At 42.3% G+C, this 19,320-nt stretch overlaps 1 protein-coding gene across 11 annotated transcripts in view; it reads right to left on the bottom strand.

The window, feature by feature from the left end:
* The window catches only part of NAV2 (neuron navigator 2), a 334,129-nt gene that overhangs the window by 46,511 nt on the left and 268,298 nt on the right, over positions 1-19,320 (bottom strand). For 9 of the 11 annotated variants that reach the window (XM_021401010.1, XM_021401011.1, XM_021401015.1 and 6 more), the window contains 3 exons: positions 7,806-7,944; positions 2,202-2,493; positions 570-1,272 (listed from right to left, as the gene is read on the bottom strand). In XM_021401010.1, the coding sequence (XP_021256685.1) occupies positions 570-1,272; positions 2,202-2,493; positions 7,806-7,944 (1,134 nt within the window). Of the gene's footprint in view, positions 1-569; positions 1,273-2,201; positions 2,494-7,805; positions 7,945-15,617; positions 15,747-19,320 lie in introns of those variants that run through there. The other 2 variants (XM_021401016.1, XM_021401008.1) reach the window with 2 other exon arrangements.

Here is a 19,320-nt window from a genome sequence, read left to right as displayed (position 1 = left end):
CTTCCTCTGTGAACTTGAATAACCTGCTACTACGAGTCTTGCAAAACACTGGCCTAATCCACATTGCTGAAACATCAGTTTGGGTTAGGCATGTGAATCTAAACATGCTAGGTCAAACTGTACTATTACAATGAAAATTTGAAATAACTCTTCTGCTGTCAATTTGTAGTTTGATCCACCACTGGGGCACTTCCAGGTTCGCTACATACACATTGGTGCAAGAATTCTTCCGTAACCTTCACACAAGAAAATATTTCTTCCTGTGATACCAGTACAGATAATGCCTTCGGGCACAATTCTTAAGACAGAGACTCACATCACAATTGCCCGTATTTCTGCCAGACAGGTTGGTTTTCTTTTTCAAATGTTAAATTCTTGCTCTTGTCTCACGATGTTCTGTGTATTTACAACACTAGCCAATCTGTTTATGTGAAATTAAATACAAAGACCTTCGTGGAGGATACGAAATAGTAAGCGCTCCTCAAAATACAGCCAGATCTGGCTCAAAGAGTCCTGGATCATTCAGCTCTAACTAACACCATTTCACAATCAATGAATTTGTTGCCTACCTGCGCAAAGTGGGAGAGGCCACATCAGGGTACTTGGCTCCTTGCTGGTGAGTACTTTGAGCTCCACTAGAAGCAGTCTGTGATGCAGGGTTCACTTTAACAGAATTACATGAGGCCACGCTTTCGTTGTCAGACGAAATCCCTTTCTCTTTATCAGTCTGATTGACTAATCCTGGCAGAGAGCTTCCAAGAATTACCTTGGCAGGCTCTCTCATTTTAGGGACAGGCAACCCAGCTGATTTGCTGCTTATGTTGGAGTCTATGCTACTTGTGCTAGATCTATTCCCAGCTCCACTTCTGCTACTTGATTTACTGGGCCGGGGTAAACTACGATACTGAAGATTAGTTCGGGCACTAAGCGCTAAGTAGCCATCATCCTGGTTCTGTGAGCCATCAACACTAGTCTTCCGACCAGTGGTCCTACCCATGAGTCCAGATGACTTTGGGATTTTTCCCAGAGTAGCTGATCTACTGGTGATAGTTGCCCCACTGGCAGTAATTATAGTCATGCCTACGGCTGACCCGCTCTGTTTCTTAAATCCGAATGCATTAGCATTAGCAGCAGTTGTTCTAGAGTTACTTGTGGGAAGCTTTTTGGATTCATCACCACTGCTGCGTCCTGCATCTGATGGGGAACGTTTAACATGTCCAGCTTTAGGAGATAGTCTACCCTTTTCTGATACCTTGGCGTCATCAGTTTTCCCTACAAAAATAGAAAAAGAATTCTAATATTTAATGACTTGAAAACATCAAGCAAATGATGAAACTCAAAGCAGCATGAAAAGCAAAAGCGTGCTAGCCACAAGAGTGTGGTTAAAAACTATGATCTAGTCCGCACTGAACTTAAATGCCACTCTAGTGAGTTATACATGCAGACTTGCCAGAGAAAGTATGTGGTGTGCTTGCCCTTGAGAATATGAAATACAGAACAATCTTATGTAATAGTGACAGATAAGAAAAAAAATGTAGCGCTCTGTAGCTACTACAGATTGATCCCTTTTTATCATCAGAAAGAAGCTGTGTTAGGCAATCAGTATTACTTTCCTAAAAGGTACTATTCAAGAAAATAAGTAGTGTCTTCAACTTTTTCGTGTACAGTTGCGCACACAATCAAGTAAGAAGTATTCACTTACATTACTAGATTATGTAAATTCAATCATTTTTCATTCACACATCTGCAAGTGCTAAAATCACTTCTAAATTTATGAGAAAGCCCAGAACTAAAAGGTGCTTTAGTATAAATTAACATGCTGGTTTAGTACTGGAAAAAAAAAAAACATCTCCTCAACCACATACACTGTGCATTCGTATAGTTAATCGTGACTTCAAAAGCTAAAATTATGTTATTTATGCTTCATATGTTAATACTGTGCCCAAAAAATAGCTTAGCTTAAGACTACGGTTGTCTCGAAAACAACTTTCACAGTGTACAACTACAAAATATTCATTTTAAAATGAGCAGAAACAGAAATGTGGACGTACAAGTTGCCGCACAGGTTAAAAAAATACCTAAAAATAAAGACAGGATTACCTGAAGTTCAGGTTCTGCCTCTGAAAAGTATTCAGACTGTTTCCCTACTGATCACCCTTTTTTTTTTTTTTTGCTTGTTTATATCTTACACCTTTTCTCACCTGTTCCAGGTGTCTTTAATGTGCCCGAGGTGGTTGAAGGTTTAGTCCTTGGTGTGGTAATGCCAACCTGAGCCGACATGCCCCGTCGCCAGGAACCCGTCTGCGAAATGACAGCGTTCTTCCTACCAGAAGTGCTTTTATCAGATTCATCAGACACATCAGAGGGATTCCGCCTCCATTTAGATCCTGGCTCCATTTTTATGCCGCTGTCGGATCCTCCGTCTGATTTCTTGACTTCATCACTGGACCACAAGGAATTCCGCTCAACCTGGGAATGTTTTTCTGCATCAGTCTAGGACAGATAATGAATTACAATAGAACCTTCATAGCAAATCCTCCTTTTGAGCAGCTTCTTAGACGAGAACCATTAAACTGTTTAATCAAGTCAGTACTCATCTCTAAGTACCAATGAACTCAACATGCCATTGAAAAAGAAATGTCCCAGTAAGAAAAGAACCCCAACAATGGGACACGTTTTCTAATGTGGTAGGGAAAACTATAAAAAACATCTAAGTAGTTCCCTTTAGAACAAATAAATAAATAAATAAAAGAAAAAGAACTTGGTGTATAAAGGATACATTCAGCCCTATGCCATTTATAATACTCCTCTCAAGTTTCTGAGCAGCTCTTTAAAGTGCACTGCCAAAAAATCATTTGGAACCTGTGCAGCTAGCTTTTCTTTGTTCCTGCTGCTTTCCTATCCCTTGTCTGGCAATCTGATCTCCAGAGCATGATGAGGCAGCTTTTTGAACAGATCTGAAGACGTGGAATGCTGTTAATTCTAATATGCTAGGAAGACACCCAAGAACTGAAGAAAAACAAATCCCTCCCAACTTTCTAGCAACACTCAAGCCTGTCTTAAATACACAAATTACATCTGTTTTTCAACCATACTCAGCTCTTACAAACTGTTCTTCCCTGTTCTTTGAACAGACTGATTGTGCTGCCGGTCTTTTGTGGAGAATTTAGCAAAGATGTCAAATGCAGAATTTTCTCATGGACAAATACCTGCCAAATTCTCAGAAGCTCTTAAATGAATTCTACTACCACATACATGAAATATATTCCCCCAACATTAGCTTTTCCTATTGGCAACAATTACTATTAAAATTATCCTTTTAGAATTCTACTTCTCAAATGCTCCTGATTAATTTAGGCAGTTTTTGTAATACCACAATCAACTCTGTTGTGCTCAGGTACAGATGACCTGATCCAGATAAAAACCTCATAATGCTCTCCAAGCATCACAGCAACATGGGTTGATGGTTGGACTAGACGACCTTAGTGGTCTTTTCCAACCTTAATGATTCTATGATCATGAAAGAGCCTGTCAATTCAACACCTAATCATGAAGTTCTCCAGTCAGACTCAGTGCATTTGTGGAAGTTGTTGAGTATGACACTCGGCACTGTGCAGCAGTAGAAGGGTAATAACACTTGGAATTGTTTTAAACACCACAAAATATTACAAAGCTCACAATCTTTTCCTCCCTTTGAATAAGCAGAAAATCACAGCCTAGGAAAGGATGCATGATAATGTACCATGCTTACAGCAAAATGCTGTACTTTAAAGTACATTATTTTCCTTTTCTTACCAGATTACACCATAACTATCACAGAAACTAGAGGGGGTGTGGCTTAATTTCTTCTGATTTTTACTGTAACTGTTTTTTTTTTAAAGCCAGAAAAACTAGTCTAAGTGATCAGCGCGCGAAAGCTGACACCACACATCATAGTGGCCTTTTTTTTCAGGACCTCGGTTATTTAGCTACACCTATTAGGGATTGAGCCATTAGCCAAACGAGCATTTCCCAAGGTATGGATTTAGATACCTTTTTCTTGTTGCATTTTCCTCATGTTATTCAATGTCATTTCCCAGCCTCTCCATTCCAGGACAGCAACTCAACACAGCACAGAAAGAAACACTGCATTCTAGCTTCCCTCTTTTTGTATGGTTCAAGACTATGGGACGGCTATCTTTCAATGCATGAACATCAGTAGGTTTGTAATACATTCTTAATGTAACTGTTTCTGTGTCCTGAGTTTCTCTAAAATCATCATTTCATGAACGTCTCCTATGCTCACACATCTTGGAGGAGAGCACAGGCAAGAAATAACAAACAATCAGCCAACAAAACTATCCCAATATCATCCCTCACATGTCATTAGTACTTCACTTCAAATACCTTGTCTGGAATTGCATATTTACACTGTACAGATTTGAGAGCAGGAAATACACCTACTTGCTGGTAAAGGCTTTATTCTAGCTTTGGTTGACTATGAAATGCTCCTGTGCTTTCTGTTTTCCCACTTTGCACCTGCAAGAACAGTACAATCTCAACACAGTGAGCTGCACTACAAGAAATCCACCCTCTTCAGTCCTACTTCATTCATCTCCTACATGTACTTTTTTCCAAGGTTTTTGCCCCAGCCTTTGAAATGCTGCACATTTACCCTCGAAGCTCCTTGGCCAGAGATGTTTGCTTAATGGTAAACAATGAGAACAGCACAGAAACATGACTAAGAAATCAAAACCAAAATATGGTGAAACCTGGCTTGCAATTTCAGCTGAAACTCCACCCACCTGAAAGGCCTGGATTAGGTGAAAGTGGAAAACACTGCTGCAGGACACAGCAAGACGTGCAGCATTAGAAATCTATTCAGTAAGCTGTAAACAGATCAAATCCATCTTTGATCCAATGTAACTGGGAAGTCATCTTGATCCAACAGTTTAAAGACGCTGCTGTTTTCTATTTAAAGGAATTGTTTCCTTCTCCTGATCTCTGTATGATTATGAGAACAAGTTTATTACTGAATCTCATCTTCCATCTCATTTAAGTTAAATAAGTTATTTCCAAATGCCCACTAGGTCTTCATCTCTCCTCATAATACATGTTTGATGTGACCTTAATGGCAAACTCTATGCAGTGCTGTATTAAAAGGTAAATCACTCAAGTCTCTGCAGTGCTTGGGCAAAATTTACAGTGCTGCAAAAGCAGTACAGCTGTGTTAAGTGGTTTACTGCTTGGTATAATCCGACACTGGAACAGGTTGCCCAGTGATGCCCCCTCCCTGGAGGCATTCAAGGCCAGGCTGGATGGGGCTGTGAGCAACCTGGGCTAGAGGGAGGAGTCCTTGCCCATAGCAGGGGGGTTGGAACTAGATGATCTTAAAGGTCCCTTCCAACCCAAACCATTCTATGATTCTATGATAATCAGAGCAAGGCACAGTGACATGGTAAGGTCAATTCTAGTTCTCTTCTTTGGCTTGTTCGGAATCAACTTGAGAACATCTTCACATCGCTGCTACCAAAAGGGACTACAATAATCAATGTCTATGAAGATTAAGTTGTGGCCATATTTAGGGCTTGGCTCTCAAAGCTGAACAAAATACATCTTCTTCAGGAGACGGAGGTATTCAGCAGCTCTGAAAATCAGTTTCTAAGCAGAGACTTTGTTTTCCACTACAAGCATGTCCTGTTCACTGCAGAGTAAGTTACTGATTTTATCAGCAGACACTGACATGTTAAGGCTCTCTCCCTTTGATGAGCTGTCTTATTTGTCTGAACTCCCAGATGCACATGTGTTAGCTTCCAGCTCCCTCTTTAATTATCTGAAACCCAGCTTCTGTACCACCTCAAATAGATGCGGTAGCTTAAAAGTTAAGTGCCTGCTATTTACAAGAACCAAAGCAGTGGATCACCTGAGAAGAAAAGTCTGCATCCCTGTGCAGATGTCTACCAGTCCTCTGTAGCTTACCACAAAGGGGAATGCAAACCCTGGCACAGGCCATCATACTCAAGGTAAGGCAGAAAAAGCATATATGCAGCACTCACTATTGTCATGAGCAGTGAGGATGACTCTGGGCAATGAAAAATCAACCTTGCAAGATGCACATGGTTCCATTACTCCCTGCTATCTCCATACCCCTGGTTGACAAGAATAGGATTTTTTTTTTTCTTCAAATGAAAACAAAGTATTTTTTAATGGATGATAATTTGCAGTTAACAGTTTAGAATAAATAGTTTCAGTCATGGAATCCGAGGAGAGAAGCAGGTCACAGATACAAATCAAAGAACTGTAAACAAACTCGTACATCTTGGCTCCCAGTTCCTTCTTCTAATGGCTGTGCTCTTTACAAGCTTCAGCTCATCTTCTGCTATTGGTCTGCATTCTTTTGGATAGTTGTGGAGGAGGAAGAGAAGTTCAACAACACAGATTTTGATCTCTTAGAGGTGTTTCCAAGAATCTGATCCATCAGGAGACAGAAGTCAAATGAGTTTCTGTTTTTTTTTCTTAGTTTATTATTTAGTCACATCTCCTTTTTCTTCCTCTTTTCTCCCCAACAGTATTACAATGCTGAGATATTAACAATTGTCAAAAAAATATTTGAGTTGCCTACGTTATTCTCTCTGTTAGATAGTGAAAAACATGCTTGATAGATCTTAACTCCTCTCAACTTGTACAGGACTTGCATAAGCAGTTTCAAGCACACATGAAATCACTGATACACAACCAGAGGCCAACGGGGAATCTTTAATGTAAGCTCAAATATGCACTATGGCAAGGGAACAAAGAGTAATATGTGCTTGCACCACAGTCCTGCAGGCAGAGTAACACTTCACAGCAACCACACTTCTACGTTAGAACAGATATTAAAAGCAAACTTAGGGTCCAGTTGCAAAAAGAAAGCAGAATAAAAGAAGAAAGAAACAGAAGAGAAAGTCGTCCATCCTTCCCTCTCGTCTACCTGCTGCAGTGCTAAGTCACTGCAGGGCAGCAGCTTTGACATATATATAGGTAGGTTGCTGATGGACATAAAATTTATCTTCCTGTGAAATGCTGCCAGAAATCGAAAGTCTGAATTAATGTGCAGCCCCAGAAGTTTAAAAGAATCTACTTCATTTGCCTAGTACATGTGCATTTCCGATGGGAGCATAAATAATCTTCCACCTTCACGCTGACTCAATTAAATTCTCCTCTTTGAAAAAAACACATCCTTTTCTAGAGCTAGAAGGAAAAATACCATCTACTAATGCATGTTTTCTGTACAGCAGCCCTCTTAGGAAGGAAAAAACCGTTTGTTGCCATAACACCACGGCAGAGATTCCACGGATTACACACACACAGGAAACATTCATAAACGCCACATACGATACGGCGGTTACTGCTGCTTGACATTTCCTTTTCAGCAACACCCACTGCATTGAGGGCCGTGCATGGGTTCAGTTGTACAAGTACATGGGAAAGGGGAAGGTGGTAAAGACACACCAAAAATATTAGCGTGGACTGATTTAGGAATTGGGAGCTCAGTTTTGATGCAGTATGGTATTCAGCATTAGTCAAAACAACTATAATTCTTTGCATTCTTACTGTTTTTCTCAATCAGTTTCCAAGTTTTTCAGCCTGAGCTGCCGAAAGGCTGCAAAGACAGCTGCAAATTAGAGCAAGGTTACTGCTTAGGGGAAAAATATTCATGCATTTAATTATTACTCTGTCAAGAAATACCATCTGCAAAGACATGAATAAGCGGTTCATCCAACTTCAGATGACTATATTGATTGCATGGGAAAATAATAAATATCAGTGTTACTCTTTTACCTTACCTGTGCATCTAAGTTTTTACGGGAGGAGGCAGGTGTGTTGGCATAAGAACTGATAGAGGAGCTGGTGTTAATGTCATCAGTGCTGAGGTTATCTATGGTGTCACTGATCCCACTGCTGACAGAGCTGCTGTCATCCCAGCTGGAAAAAAAAAAAAAACACAACGAAGGAAGAAAACGTGGGTCAAAAGACAAAACATAATTCAAAATGAAAATTATTACTTCTTCAAGCCTTATCCTACTACTAGATGCCAGATGAAAACAGTCCGCTCATTTTCATTATTTATCTTCATTGCAAAACAAGTCTAAGTTCAAACAGCTCATTGACTATGCCATTGCCACACAGCCTACTCTATGTCATCGTGAAGTCAGCAGCACCAATGATGTCATTCTTCTCACCAGCTCAATTGGAAGTTTGAGCAAACAAACCTTGAAGTGACCCTCGGAATGATGCCCACAGTCCCCCGTGGGGGAAGGTGTTGGCAGCAAGGCATGTGTGGGGTGGTGTAGCATTCACGTGCACAGCCATGATGCAGAGGTGGAATGCAAACGCAAAGAACAAAACGATCTCAGAGCAAGCTTTAGTACTTGGTTGTTACACATCCAACCTAGATCTACAACTCACAGCATCAGTGGTATCAGAAATGTTTAGAAAATAGACAGTTGCTACCAACTGGAAGTTTGAAAGAATACCTCAATTGTTTAGACAGCACATAACCCTCCTGATCTGTACAACACATCATCTGGAAGCTGATATATTGACAGCTTACTATTTAAGATTACCTTCTTCCAGCGTGTGATAGCTTCAGCACCTTCTGGTAACCAAGAAGCAGGTAGCTGGAAGTTCAGGACTGCTGTGGTCTAACCCAGCAGGTGGCTGAGCACCACACAGTCATTTGCCTACTACCCCCACTTTCCCAGTGGGATGGGGGAGAGAATTGAAAAAAAAAAAAAGTAGAACTCATGGGTTGAGATAAAAACTATTTACCATGGTAGAGAAATAGAAGAGAAAAACCGGATAATAGTTATGACAATTACATATAGAAATACGTATATATGCAACAAGTGTTGCACAAGCAACTGCTCACCACCCGCCGACCGATGCCCAGCCAGTCCCCGAGCAGCAGCAGACCACCCAATGAGCTCCTCCTCTTTCAAGCTTTCTTTCTGCACCATGCTATATGGTACGGAATATCCCTTTGGCCACTTTAGGTCAGCTGTCCTGATTCTGTCCCCTCCCAGCTCTTTGTGCTCCCCTAGCCCCCCGCTGGCAGGACAACAGCAGAAGCAGAGAAAACCGAAATGGCCTTGGCTCTGTACAGCACCGCTCAGTAACACCCAGAAACATCGGTGTGTTATCAACAATGTTTTCCTCCTCAAACCAAAACGGAGCATCATACCAGACAGGACGAAGAAAAACAACTCTATCCTAGCTGAAACTAAGTCAAGCGCACAAAACCTAGCTACGGCTGGAAATGCATAAATATGAATCTTATAGACCTTTCAGGAAATTCAGGGAATTTGCACAGCTCCACCAGCAGCATACCTTGCACGGGAGCACCAGCAGCAATAGGGCACCCACTGTGCGCCTGCAGGAATGGTTATTGCTTGCAGCTGCTTTTTACTACTGCTTTGTTTCAAGTTACGGTCCTCACCAACCTGCCAGCAGGGTCATTTGTGGGAGTTCTTCCTGCATCATCTCAGATGCGGCCAGCTTGGCTGCTCACATCAACATTTAACGAGCCTGGATGATGCTGCCTTGAGGAACCATTGCTTTGCTGGCCCGAAATGTACCCTGCAGCAGGACAGGGACAGCAAGGGACTGGTGCCTGCTGGGGCTCAGCACCACAAAGCATCCCAGCAGCCCCACTGGTCTATATCAGTGGTGATGCTACGTTTCCAAGGAAGGCTACAATCTTTGTCTACATTTGCCTTTACCCGCACATTTTTAAAAAGGAAGCTGATCTAATAGAAAACAGAGGTACAAGCTAAAAGAAAGCTCCTAACACAACCTGGGACTCCTTGCAGCTGCCCAAACCAGCCAGCCAGATTCAACATGGCAGCTTTCAATTTTTAAAAACAGACCCTAAAAGTGATATTTGACATCAGAACCTGTAACACAGAGCGATTTCAATTCCTAGGTTTCACAAGTCTATGTATAAGGTTACAAAGCAGTTATTACAGTAACTACATACAAGAAAATACTTCTCATTTGCAAAGTTTATATAGCAACTGATGAACCTATCACAAAATCCTATTAATAGTCCCATAATAAAATCAGCAATTTCAAAGGTTTCCATGTTTAACCATTTAATTTCCTTCTTATAGAGAGGAGGCAACAGGGAAAAATATAAAACTATCTGTGTGCCTCATAGTTCCATCTTTCACAATTAACAGGATTTTGAAAATTACTTTTCCTATCGAGAATTAATGCAATTCAGTTCACATTCCTAAAAAACTACCCAATATGTATTCCAGAGATTGCAAGTTTACAAGTTACTTTTCCAGGGGCGGTGGGGGGGAATTCTTTACCTTCAGAATGGACATTGCTGTTACACTGCTGGGCATTCACCACTCTTAAGCCAGCACAGACCCCACTTCATCAGTGTCTAAAAAACACATCTCATCTCAATTGCAGGCAGTTTTACTGCTAGCAACCAGTCCCATCGACTTCAGCTGGGCTATCTCTGGGCATTATGGAAATATGTAAGTGCCCTTCTGAACCGGGACATGTGCCGAATGACAAAGGTGGAAGCATGCATCTGAATGCACTGATTGCTGTGGCTTCCCCATAAATACATCCTGGGCTTTACGTCTTTTATGTGCTGATGAAAGCTGTGGCCACCTGAAGTTTGCATTTTCAAGGCTGCTATCTGTTGCTAAATTAAAGAAGGACAACCACCCTGAGATCTAGAGAGATGTCCAGTATTTTGGTGTCCTGAAGATAAGCAGTAAGGCTCTTGCAGGCATGCTGATGACATCAAGAAGCAATACTGATACCATGGCCGTTGTGATAAGCCAGGCATCCACCATCCACAGGCAAGATGCTGTTACATTTACAAGCTCTTCACCCCAGCAAGTGAACCACTTTGTATTTGGTGCAGTGCACAACAGTGCAGGACACTGCATCTGTCACCAGATGGATGCATCTCTATTGCACACTGCTCTCGCAACAACCCTGAGGGCTCCACATAAATTCATTCACTTTTGAGTCAGAGCCTTGATGGTTAAAGCCAAAAGAAAGGATGCAGAATGGGGAACCCAACAGCCCTTGTAATTACAGTATGCTTGGCTCCCAGAGCCGTGATAACATCTTTGTAATTTAGCTGGTGCAATTAATAATGGCTGATGTCAGCAAAAGTCTACTCAACCATGACCTGAAGCCAGAACGTTTGGGCTTTCCTTTCTCTATTTGATCAGTTACCCGAAACTTTACTTTGATTACCGAAAATGACATATATAGTGCATTATCCAGGGAAATCATACAACCGCTCTCTTAAAAACCATTACCACTACTGAAAACAGGTGATGCAACGGGGTCAAACAGCAAAGCTTTAACCAGAGCTAAAGACTGAGTGGGGAAGCTTTCCATCACAGCCCAACACTGGCACTTCTGCCTTCCTATGGGAGGTGGAGCCTCATCCTCCTCGTGCTTTTCTCTCTTTTCTTTTCAGTAGACGTGGGTTTTCATGTTCTCAGAGTTAGTTACCCAAAGCACACCAAGCTGTCTCCTGCTTCCTACAAGCCCAGCAGCACCCCTGATCAGAGGGAGTGGGGCTCTGGGCAGCATGCAACGCTCCCTTCCCTTCCCCATCCCAGGCTGCTCACCCTAACACGACTAACATCTTTGCTAATATGGATCGCCCACGTAAAGCACTAGGTCAACCACTCAAAGCTGCTTTTTGAAACAGGTTTGCGATGTGGTTAGGCTCAGACTTGTATTTTTCTACAGTCTATCAGCACTTTCCCATCATCCACAGAATTGGGTCTTCTTTTGTCAGCTTGGAGTGCACACGAAACTGTCCGAAACCGCCCCACAATCCTCAGGACATACCCCCTCACTGCAGAAACATCTGCAGTTTGTGAGTCCAAAGAAAAACGTCATTAAAACACAACTCAGTAAAGCTATTGTTAAAGGCTGGAAATCCACCCTTTGCTACGGATGGGTGTGGATTCTAACATTGCTGGCTCTTCACTCAAAACCAAAATTACAATGAGCTGCTGAAAAATACATTTGTCAAAGACAGGGCCTTGGGGCTCTACAATATTTCAACTGGAAACATGGTAATTATCCTCTTCTACCTAAAAATTTAACTATTTATTAGTTGATAGGAGAACAAAAAAAAAGATCAAGGTGTTAAATGATTGAAACTTCACAGCGTCTTCAAAGAATTAAAAGGAAAAATTAAAAAGCCAGCAAAATGTAATTGTGCTGTAAGGTGAGATACTAAATACTGCAGTTTCCACTGTTTTCTTCTGGAATTTCCTATAATACTGACATCACTGTGTCAGAAATTCAAAAACCATATACAGCCCCCTTCGTGGTTTTCCTCTCAGATTGTTATAGGAGGTGACAAACAACTGCTTCCAGAAGAATGTACAGCGATCTACTTCAAAAACAGCAAATTCAGTTAATATATTTCACAGGGTTATTAATCATCCACCATCTCCCTGCCTTTGTTACTCTCTTTTATTACATGTCTTCATATGTATTTTGAAAGAAAATGTTCTGTTTCTAATCAAAGGTGGATCTCAGGGATGGCACTCGTATCTTGAAATGGGGAAAACAAATACAGACCAATTCCACCTGTCCTTTCTGGAGCAGAATCCAATCCCTATGCAACATTTCTGTCACCCAGCTAATGTCCTGGCGGTGTGCTGAGAGGTGTTTGGGCCATTTTAATGTTCAGTGACCATTTGGTTTGCACCACCTCCAAGCTGAAGCACAGTGTTGTCAAGCTGTGTTTAGCATTCATCTAAGATAACATTTCAGGATTTACATTTAAAAGACCTACTTGTAAAGGAGAATAGCTATCAAAAGAAAAGTATCAATTTGGGTCCAAAAAAATAGGGAAGAAAAGAGAAGCAGAAGCTAGAAATCTGCACATCCTTTTTGCTTAATTTTTACATCAGTGCTAATAACCCTTTAAAAAATAACACTAGATTTTATTTTACCCTTAAAATTTCACGAGGCATTGCCACACAGCTGAGCGTGCACACATAGGGGCTGCTAAACCCCTTTAATCTCAGTAAATTCACCAGCTGAAACACTCCAAAACTTCATGAAAGCAATGTGACCTTCTACTGAAACTAATCATCTCTTGCCATAAAGCAGAAATTCCAGTGACAGTCTCTTTTGCTCCAAGACACTTCAGCTACTTGCTATCTAGAGCCACTGAATAGAGCAGTCCCAGGACTGCATTAAGTTGCAAAACACTTGGCTGGTGGAACTTGTTTTCTGGCCATTGTTCAAAACAACTGTTCCTGTGGCACTACCAGCCTCGGGGTGAGGTGATAAATCAGAGCCTTTGACCCAAATGCTGGATGAACTGCACGTCACAGCCAGCTCTGAAGAATCCAGCCCAAACACTCCAAGCAGCTACCGACCCTTGTTTCCTGGGCACAAAACAGTATTTGCAATGACTTTCCTCTTGGGACTGCTGCAGGTCCCCATTTGCCGCTCCATCCAAAGCCTTCCTGCGTTGAGGAGCCACAACCAGTCCCAGAAAATAAATGGCTGTGAAGCATACAGCCCAGTGATGAGCTGGTGGCTACTCAGGGGTCAAGTCAAAGCTGCCGGGTTGATGGTTGGACGAGGTGACCTTAGCTGTCTGTTCCAACCTCAGTGATTCTCTGACGATCCCATGATTCAGCTGAGGACTTGGCTCAGCTCCCTGTGCTCCCCTCTCCAGCAGCAGCACAGCAGAGCCAGGAGCCCACAGCCAAGCACCAGAGGGACGCACAGACGCAGCTCACAGCTGCAGCTTGCTTTTCCCTCCCTTTGGCCCCAGCCAAAGCTCCTTGGGGCCGCAGGGATGAGGCGCAGCGCCCAGAGCTGATACCTGTGGGATCGCGTCCCCTCCCAGCACAAAGGCACTATTAAAGTCACAGCCCCAAGAAGGGGTGGCACTGACTGAAAACACTGATGTGCTTTCTGATGCAGGTCTGCCATCTGAATGCACCTCCAGAACTGAATGCGGCGGGTGAGAGCTGAGCAGGTCATGAGCAGCTCCTGTTACCTGGCAGTCTGCTTTGGGAAACAAAGGAAAGATTCATAGCTCCAAAACAAAATAAAAACGGGCTGGAACGCAACGAAGGAAAAGGAGAGATTAGCTAAATTCTTAGAGCACTGACGTAACTAAACAGGGGAAGGAAAGGAACGAAGGATAGCGTGGAAACAAAAACATGCAGCAGGCATGTCAATTCCCTGCAGCGAGCAGCCCTCAGAGCGGCCCGACCTGCCCTGAGCCCTGCAGCCACAGCCCTGGGCCAGGCCACCTGCCCGCAGCCCTGGTGCCCACACGGCCCAGGCAGGAGATGGCTCCTTTGCTCCCCGGCCTGCTTGTAACCCCTCCTGCCTGTGCTCCAGCTGTAATGCAAACGCATCTCCCGTAAGGTCAGCACACGGTAATCCTGGGAACACGCGGCACCAAAGGATCGGCTGAAGACTTGGGAACCATCTGCAGTCACCGCTGAAGCTCTTCATTGCTCAGCACATACCACAAAGCTTCTACATCAATGAACCAAGGCAGAAACCTGAGCAGAGGGAACCAATGCCGCCTGTAGCATCCCCAGCAGCTGAGCCCACGGCACCAGGACCGCAGGCGCTCGCTGCCGCTCTCCCATCGGGAAAGCAGAAAGGCAGGATCTGTCCTCCTCAAAGTACTGCAGCCTGCTGGTTCATCACTTAAAATGCAGATGAACTTGGCAATAAAAGGTGTTAATTAACACAGCCCGATCCCTCAGGAAGCAAATTCACGGAAAAACAGCTATCTTTACCATGACAGAGATACACAGAAGAAACAGACACACAACCAAGCGACACGCTTCACTCTTTGCAGCACAGAGATATGTGCACCGAAGATGCCAGCTACTAGTAATTCTGGAATGGGCTTTCCTTCTAGCAGAACAGCAACAGCCTAACTAGTACCTGGTTTATGACAGGCTTTAAAATTAAGCTTACTGGAAAGAAAGAAACTGCAAAAAGAAAAAAGATGTCATAACCTTCCGAGACAAAGAGTTCATCAGGAAGCCGAGGCAAATTTACACAGGAGTGAGAATCAGAGCTGCACAGTCTGTCCTGAAATGCAAGTGCAGTCTGTGCTGTGATAATGGCCAGGAACAGCCTCACTCGCGCCTTTGTTTCAGTGAGGAGTGAGCTCATTCTCGTAGACAGATCCCTCTTTTGCTCAGAGAGCAGAGGAGTGTTAAAATATAACAAAGCCCTGTAGTTTTCTGCCACTAAAAGCCTGCGACATGGAGCGATACCCGGTTAGACTGCAACCCACTACACAGTTAGTCAATAAAACACAGAATCCCAAAGTAAAGCCAGAAGAAACAAACACAGAGGCAGCTGTCAGTTCTCACATGTGGGCTTTCTGATGATTTCATTGAAATATTTGTAACATAATAAAACACACTGACTTCACGTATGTGGCAATCCAGATGAAATACAGAACGCAGGGAGAAAACTTCTCGTATTTACTGCGTACTCTAACACGTTTCCACTGCTGCCAGAATTTAAACGCTAGACCTACTCACACAGAGGTGTAACACAGCACACACAATGCTTTCAAAGCACAGAAACTGTCTTACCTTGCAATATTCCTGGGCCAAAGCACTTCTCCACCTTGCTGCCCATGAAGAATCCCAGGAAAAGGGCTCAGGTTTACTTTACAGGTTGATACCTTCATTAGGCTACCATCTAACACCCCACTAAATAAAACAGCTTGCAACCCCACTGTCTAGCAACAGGCTTTGAAAAGTTGGAGGAAAGCTGCTTTTCAGCAGCACTCAGCATCCAGCAGATCTGAAAGACACTGGCAAGTAAAGCCCAGCTAGAAGGTGATCATCAGAAACTTCCCCTAGACAGAAATCTGATCCCTCAACAAAATTAACCTCTGAAGTGCTGGAAAAGTGAGAGGTCACGGCTTTCTGCTGGCACTAGGTCATCTGTGAAAAGCTGTAACCTGATGGCAGTAAAGCAGGCAGACTGGGTGCCTCCAGATCACATACCATAACGTATGAAGTAAAAGCCCATGTCAGCAGCCCTGCACTTGAAGGCACTAAATGACAGTATTTGATCTCAGCTAAAAGCCTACAATCTGTAAAAGTGTATTTCCTAGCCTGTTTTTATAGTCTCACGGACCGATTCAACTATGTGACTGCTAAAATAACGATAGTTTGCTGGAGGAGAATGTAGCAGCATAAAACCAGATGACATACTTCAAATGTTTTAACATCAAATATTTGGAATGCTGGTAAAATGCAAATGTTACACACATACATACATTTAAAAAAAAAACCATTTTCAAAACAGATCCACTGGTAAAGACCTCATTACCTTTGTATCTTTATTTCTTAATAAAGAAACTGGGACAAGATATGTAAGATTTCTCTGATAAGGGATTAAATACACTAATCCTTATTTACAGATGTAAAACAAGGGACTTGCCACTTTCCTTCAGTTCAAGTAGAAAAAAGAGGGATATTTATATATCTTCAGTTAATAAAAATTTACCATTTCTAGTACTCAAAGCTCTTATTTTAGCCCAATAAAAATACTTTCTGACAGCATTCTTCCTACATCTCTGCATTTTGCTGTATATGCGGGAATTTTTTTTCTAATGTGAAATTATGCCTGTTTTATTTACTGTGGGTAGCAGCACTTAGAGGCACAAATTACCCTTATGCTGCACAAATACAGCCTAGAAACATCAGAAAACCTGTAAGGCAGTGAGAACTGGACAACTGGTTGCCTACAACCCATTTGGACTCACCATTCATTGGGTCTCCTGCAGGCTAATTGACTCAGTGCAGGGGTAGCACCTTCAGGCACAGAGCAGGAAATATCCCCCCAAAGTACCCCCTCCCCCTCCAAGGGAAATACTATAAACAGAAGGGGAATGGTGATAGAATGTAGATGATGCAAAACACGGTGGTGTTGGAGAGCCATGCCTAGTTGGGAATGGAAGGCAGCACTGGAACTGGGAGCAGAAGAGGCCAGGAGCCCAAAGCTGGATGGAGAATCAAGGTTCAAGATCACTGTGAGCAGAAGGGTGCTGGTGAGTGAAACACCAAACCTAGATGTGTAAAGAGACTGGGGACAAAGATCTGGAATAGGGAACCTGAGGTTAGGAGTGAGGTCTGGGAAGGTGGTCTGAGACTGAAAAAAGAGACCTATCAGCCATAAAGCCATGATGAGGAGCTCAGACAAACCTGTTAAAAGACAGAGAATTAGACTGTAAAATGGAGAGAACAGAATGGGAAATTAGGAGTGAATCACAGTATGTATGCACATGGAGAAGGGAATAAACTCAAGACAGAACCTAGAGCATTTTTTATTGTACTTTGTTACTTACACAGGGGAACATATAAAGAACTTGACTCTTGCTGAAGTCCATACAGTTACTAACATTGAGTAACACACTGACATCTGGCCATAAGGGAATACGCAAGCCCATCTCCATTAGTACAGAAGAACTTGTTCAGTAAACAAGAAGCAACATTAGTAATCCAGCCAGGGTAGGTTTCCATTGTCCAGGCCACCGATGAGCAAGTGTGTCATGAAAAGGAGATGGGCAGCCTTTCAGATGGAGGAAGCAGAGAAGACAGCAGCGGGCTGCATTCCTAGCCTCACCTCAAGAAAACCATCAGTCATTCAGCCAGAAGCCAAAGAGAAGAGAGGGAAAGAATCAGCAGAAGTCAACCGCATCAGTATACTTATTAACTGGGTCCAGCTTGGGTACCTAATCTTAAATAAGGGGTTTGTTTTAGCATAATGCTGTACTTTTGTTTGAAAGAGTTAAAATGCAAGTATTCAAAGGTTATAAAATAATGACTTCGTGGAGAAATTCTTCCGCCAAAACCTTCAAATAAATGAGTTGCAGTCTGAGCTTGCTTTTCTATTCCGGAGTCTATATTTTAGTGGCCATGATGTTACTATAGCAACAAAGAAGACTGGTAATTTAGAGGCTGGTGGATGTGACAACTTGCAATTTGGAACAATACTAACAATAAAAGTGGCTTCAGAAAAGCATCATTTAACACAAATGTTTGCGTTTTAAAATGAAGAAGGCAGTTCATTTAATATCTTTTTGCAGCTGGACTATTATCTATATTAAGTTAGTCTAGTGGTGAATGAAAGATAGAAACACGACCCTGTCTGCATCTTGCAGTGCAGTCACCCCAGCCCCTCCACAGTGTGTACGTGCCTACATGCAAAGCTGCAGATGTCACTGGCTTTGTAGAAGATCAGACAAGAGGCACATAGCTTTTTTAGATAAAAGTATTTATTATCCACAATAAAAGTGAGGGTAAAGTTGCTCATAGACTCACCTCTGCTGAGTTTAACTGGACTCTAGGTATCCTTTCTAACAAATCCCATGAAATGCTTCTCATTCGTTACTGTAATCATGGAGCGGCTACTAGAAACAACCCTTAGAAATCACAGATACTTAAAAGAATCACAACTGGAACTGTAAAGCTTTCTTCTGACCTCCAACATCCTTCCCGTCTTCACCAAAAATCTCCTCCAAACATGGCGTTTCTTAATTATCTCCTTAAGAGTTGTATAGAAAATTAGCAACTGACTTGCGCCAGTGGTTAAGGACAGTGAGAAATGTTCTAATTCCAAAAATGATCAAATCTGAAATGGCAAGCTAGGGAAAAAAAAGAATCAGAACATCCCGTCTTCTACATCAACATCTACAAATAAAAACAAAATCACAAGACTAAGGGACAGTGTTACTCTCTATACACTAATCTACAGCCCCATTGTCTTCCTTTTCCTGGCAGCCCTTCCACTGCGAAGGAGAAGGGATTTTGCAACACAATACCTTTAACACTAAATACAGAGGGATATTTCCAGATGAATTTTACATGTAGTAATAATCATAGTTTTATGGGTCAGGAAGTTCAGAAGATTAGTGCATTATGGCTGCAGTTTATAAAAGCGTTTGTGTTAGAACTTCTGCATAGCAATCGGGTGAGATAAGCTGTGAACAGCTTTACATTAACTTCTTTTATGGTAGTTAAAGTTTGAGAGAAGTAAAGAGACCCCAGGTATTAATTTACCTAAAGAACAGCTGCTTAGAAAAGGCTGCAAAGTGTCCTAATACTCAGTGTAATAAAATCATTGCACCTCCAATTGCTTGTTCTCTTTCTCCCCAGTTGCGTGCTATTTCCATCAACCTGAGGAAGAACCATGTGCATAGCCTGAACGGAGCTAAAACTATGTGTAGCAAAAAAAAAGACCTATCAAAGAAATCTATGCTTTGATTTTTATTTTAAAAGGCCC

This window comes from Numida meleagris, chromosome 6 (assembly GCF_002078875.1).
Source record: "Numida meleagris isolate 19003 breed g44 Domestic line chromosome 6, NumMel1.0, whole genome shotgun sequence".
Taxonomy (NCBI): domain Eukaryota; kingdom Metazoa; phylum Chordata; class Aves; order Galliformes; family Numididae; genus Numida; species Numida meleagris.
This window is presented reverse-complemented; position numbering and strand designations above follow the sequence as displayed.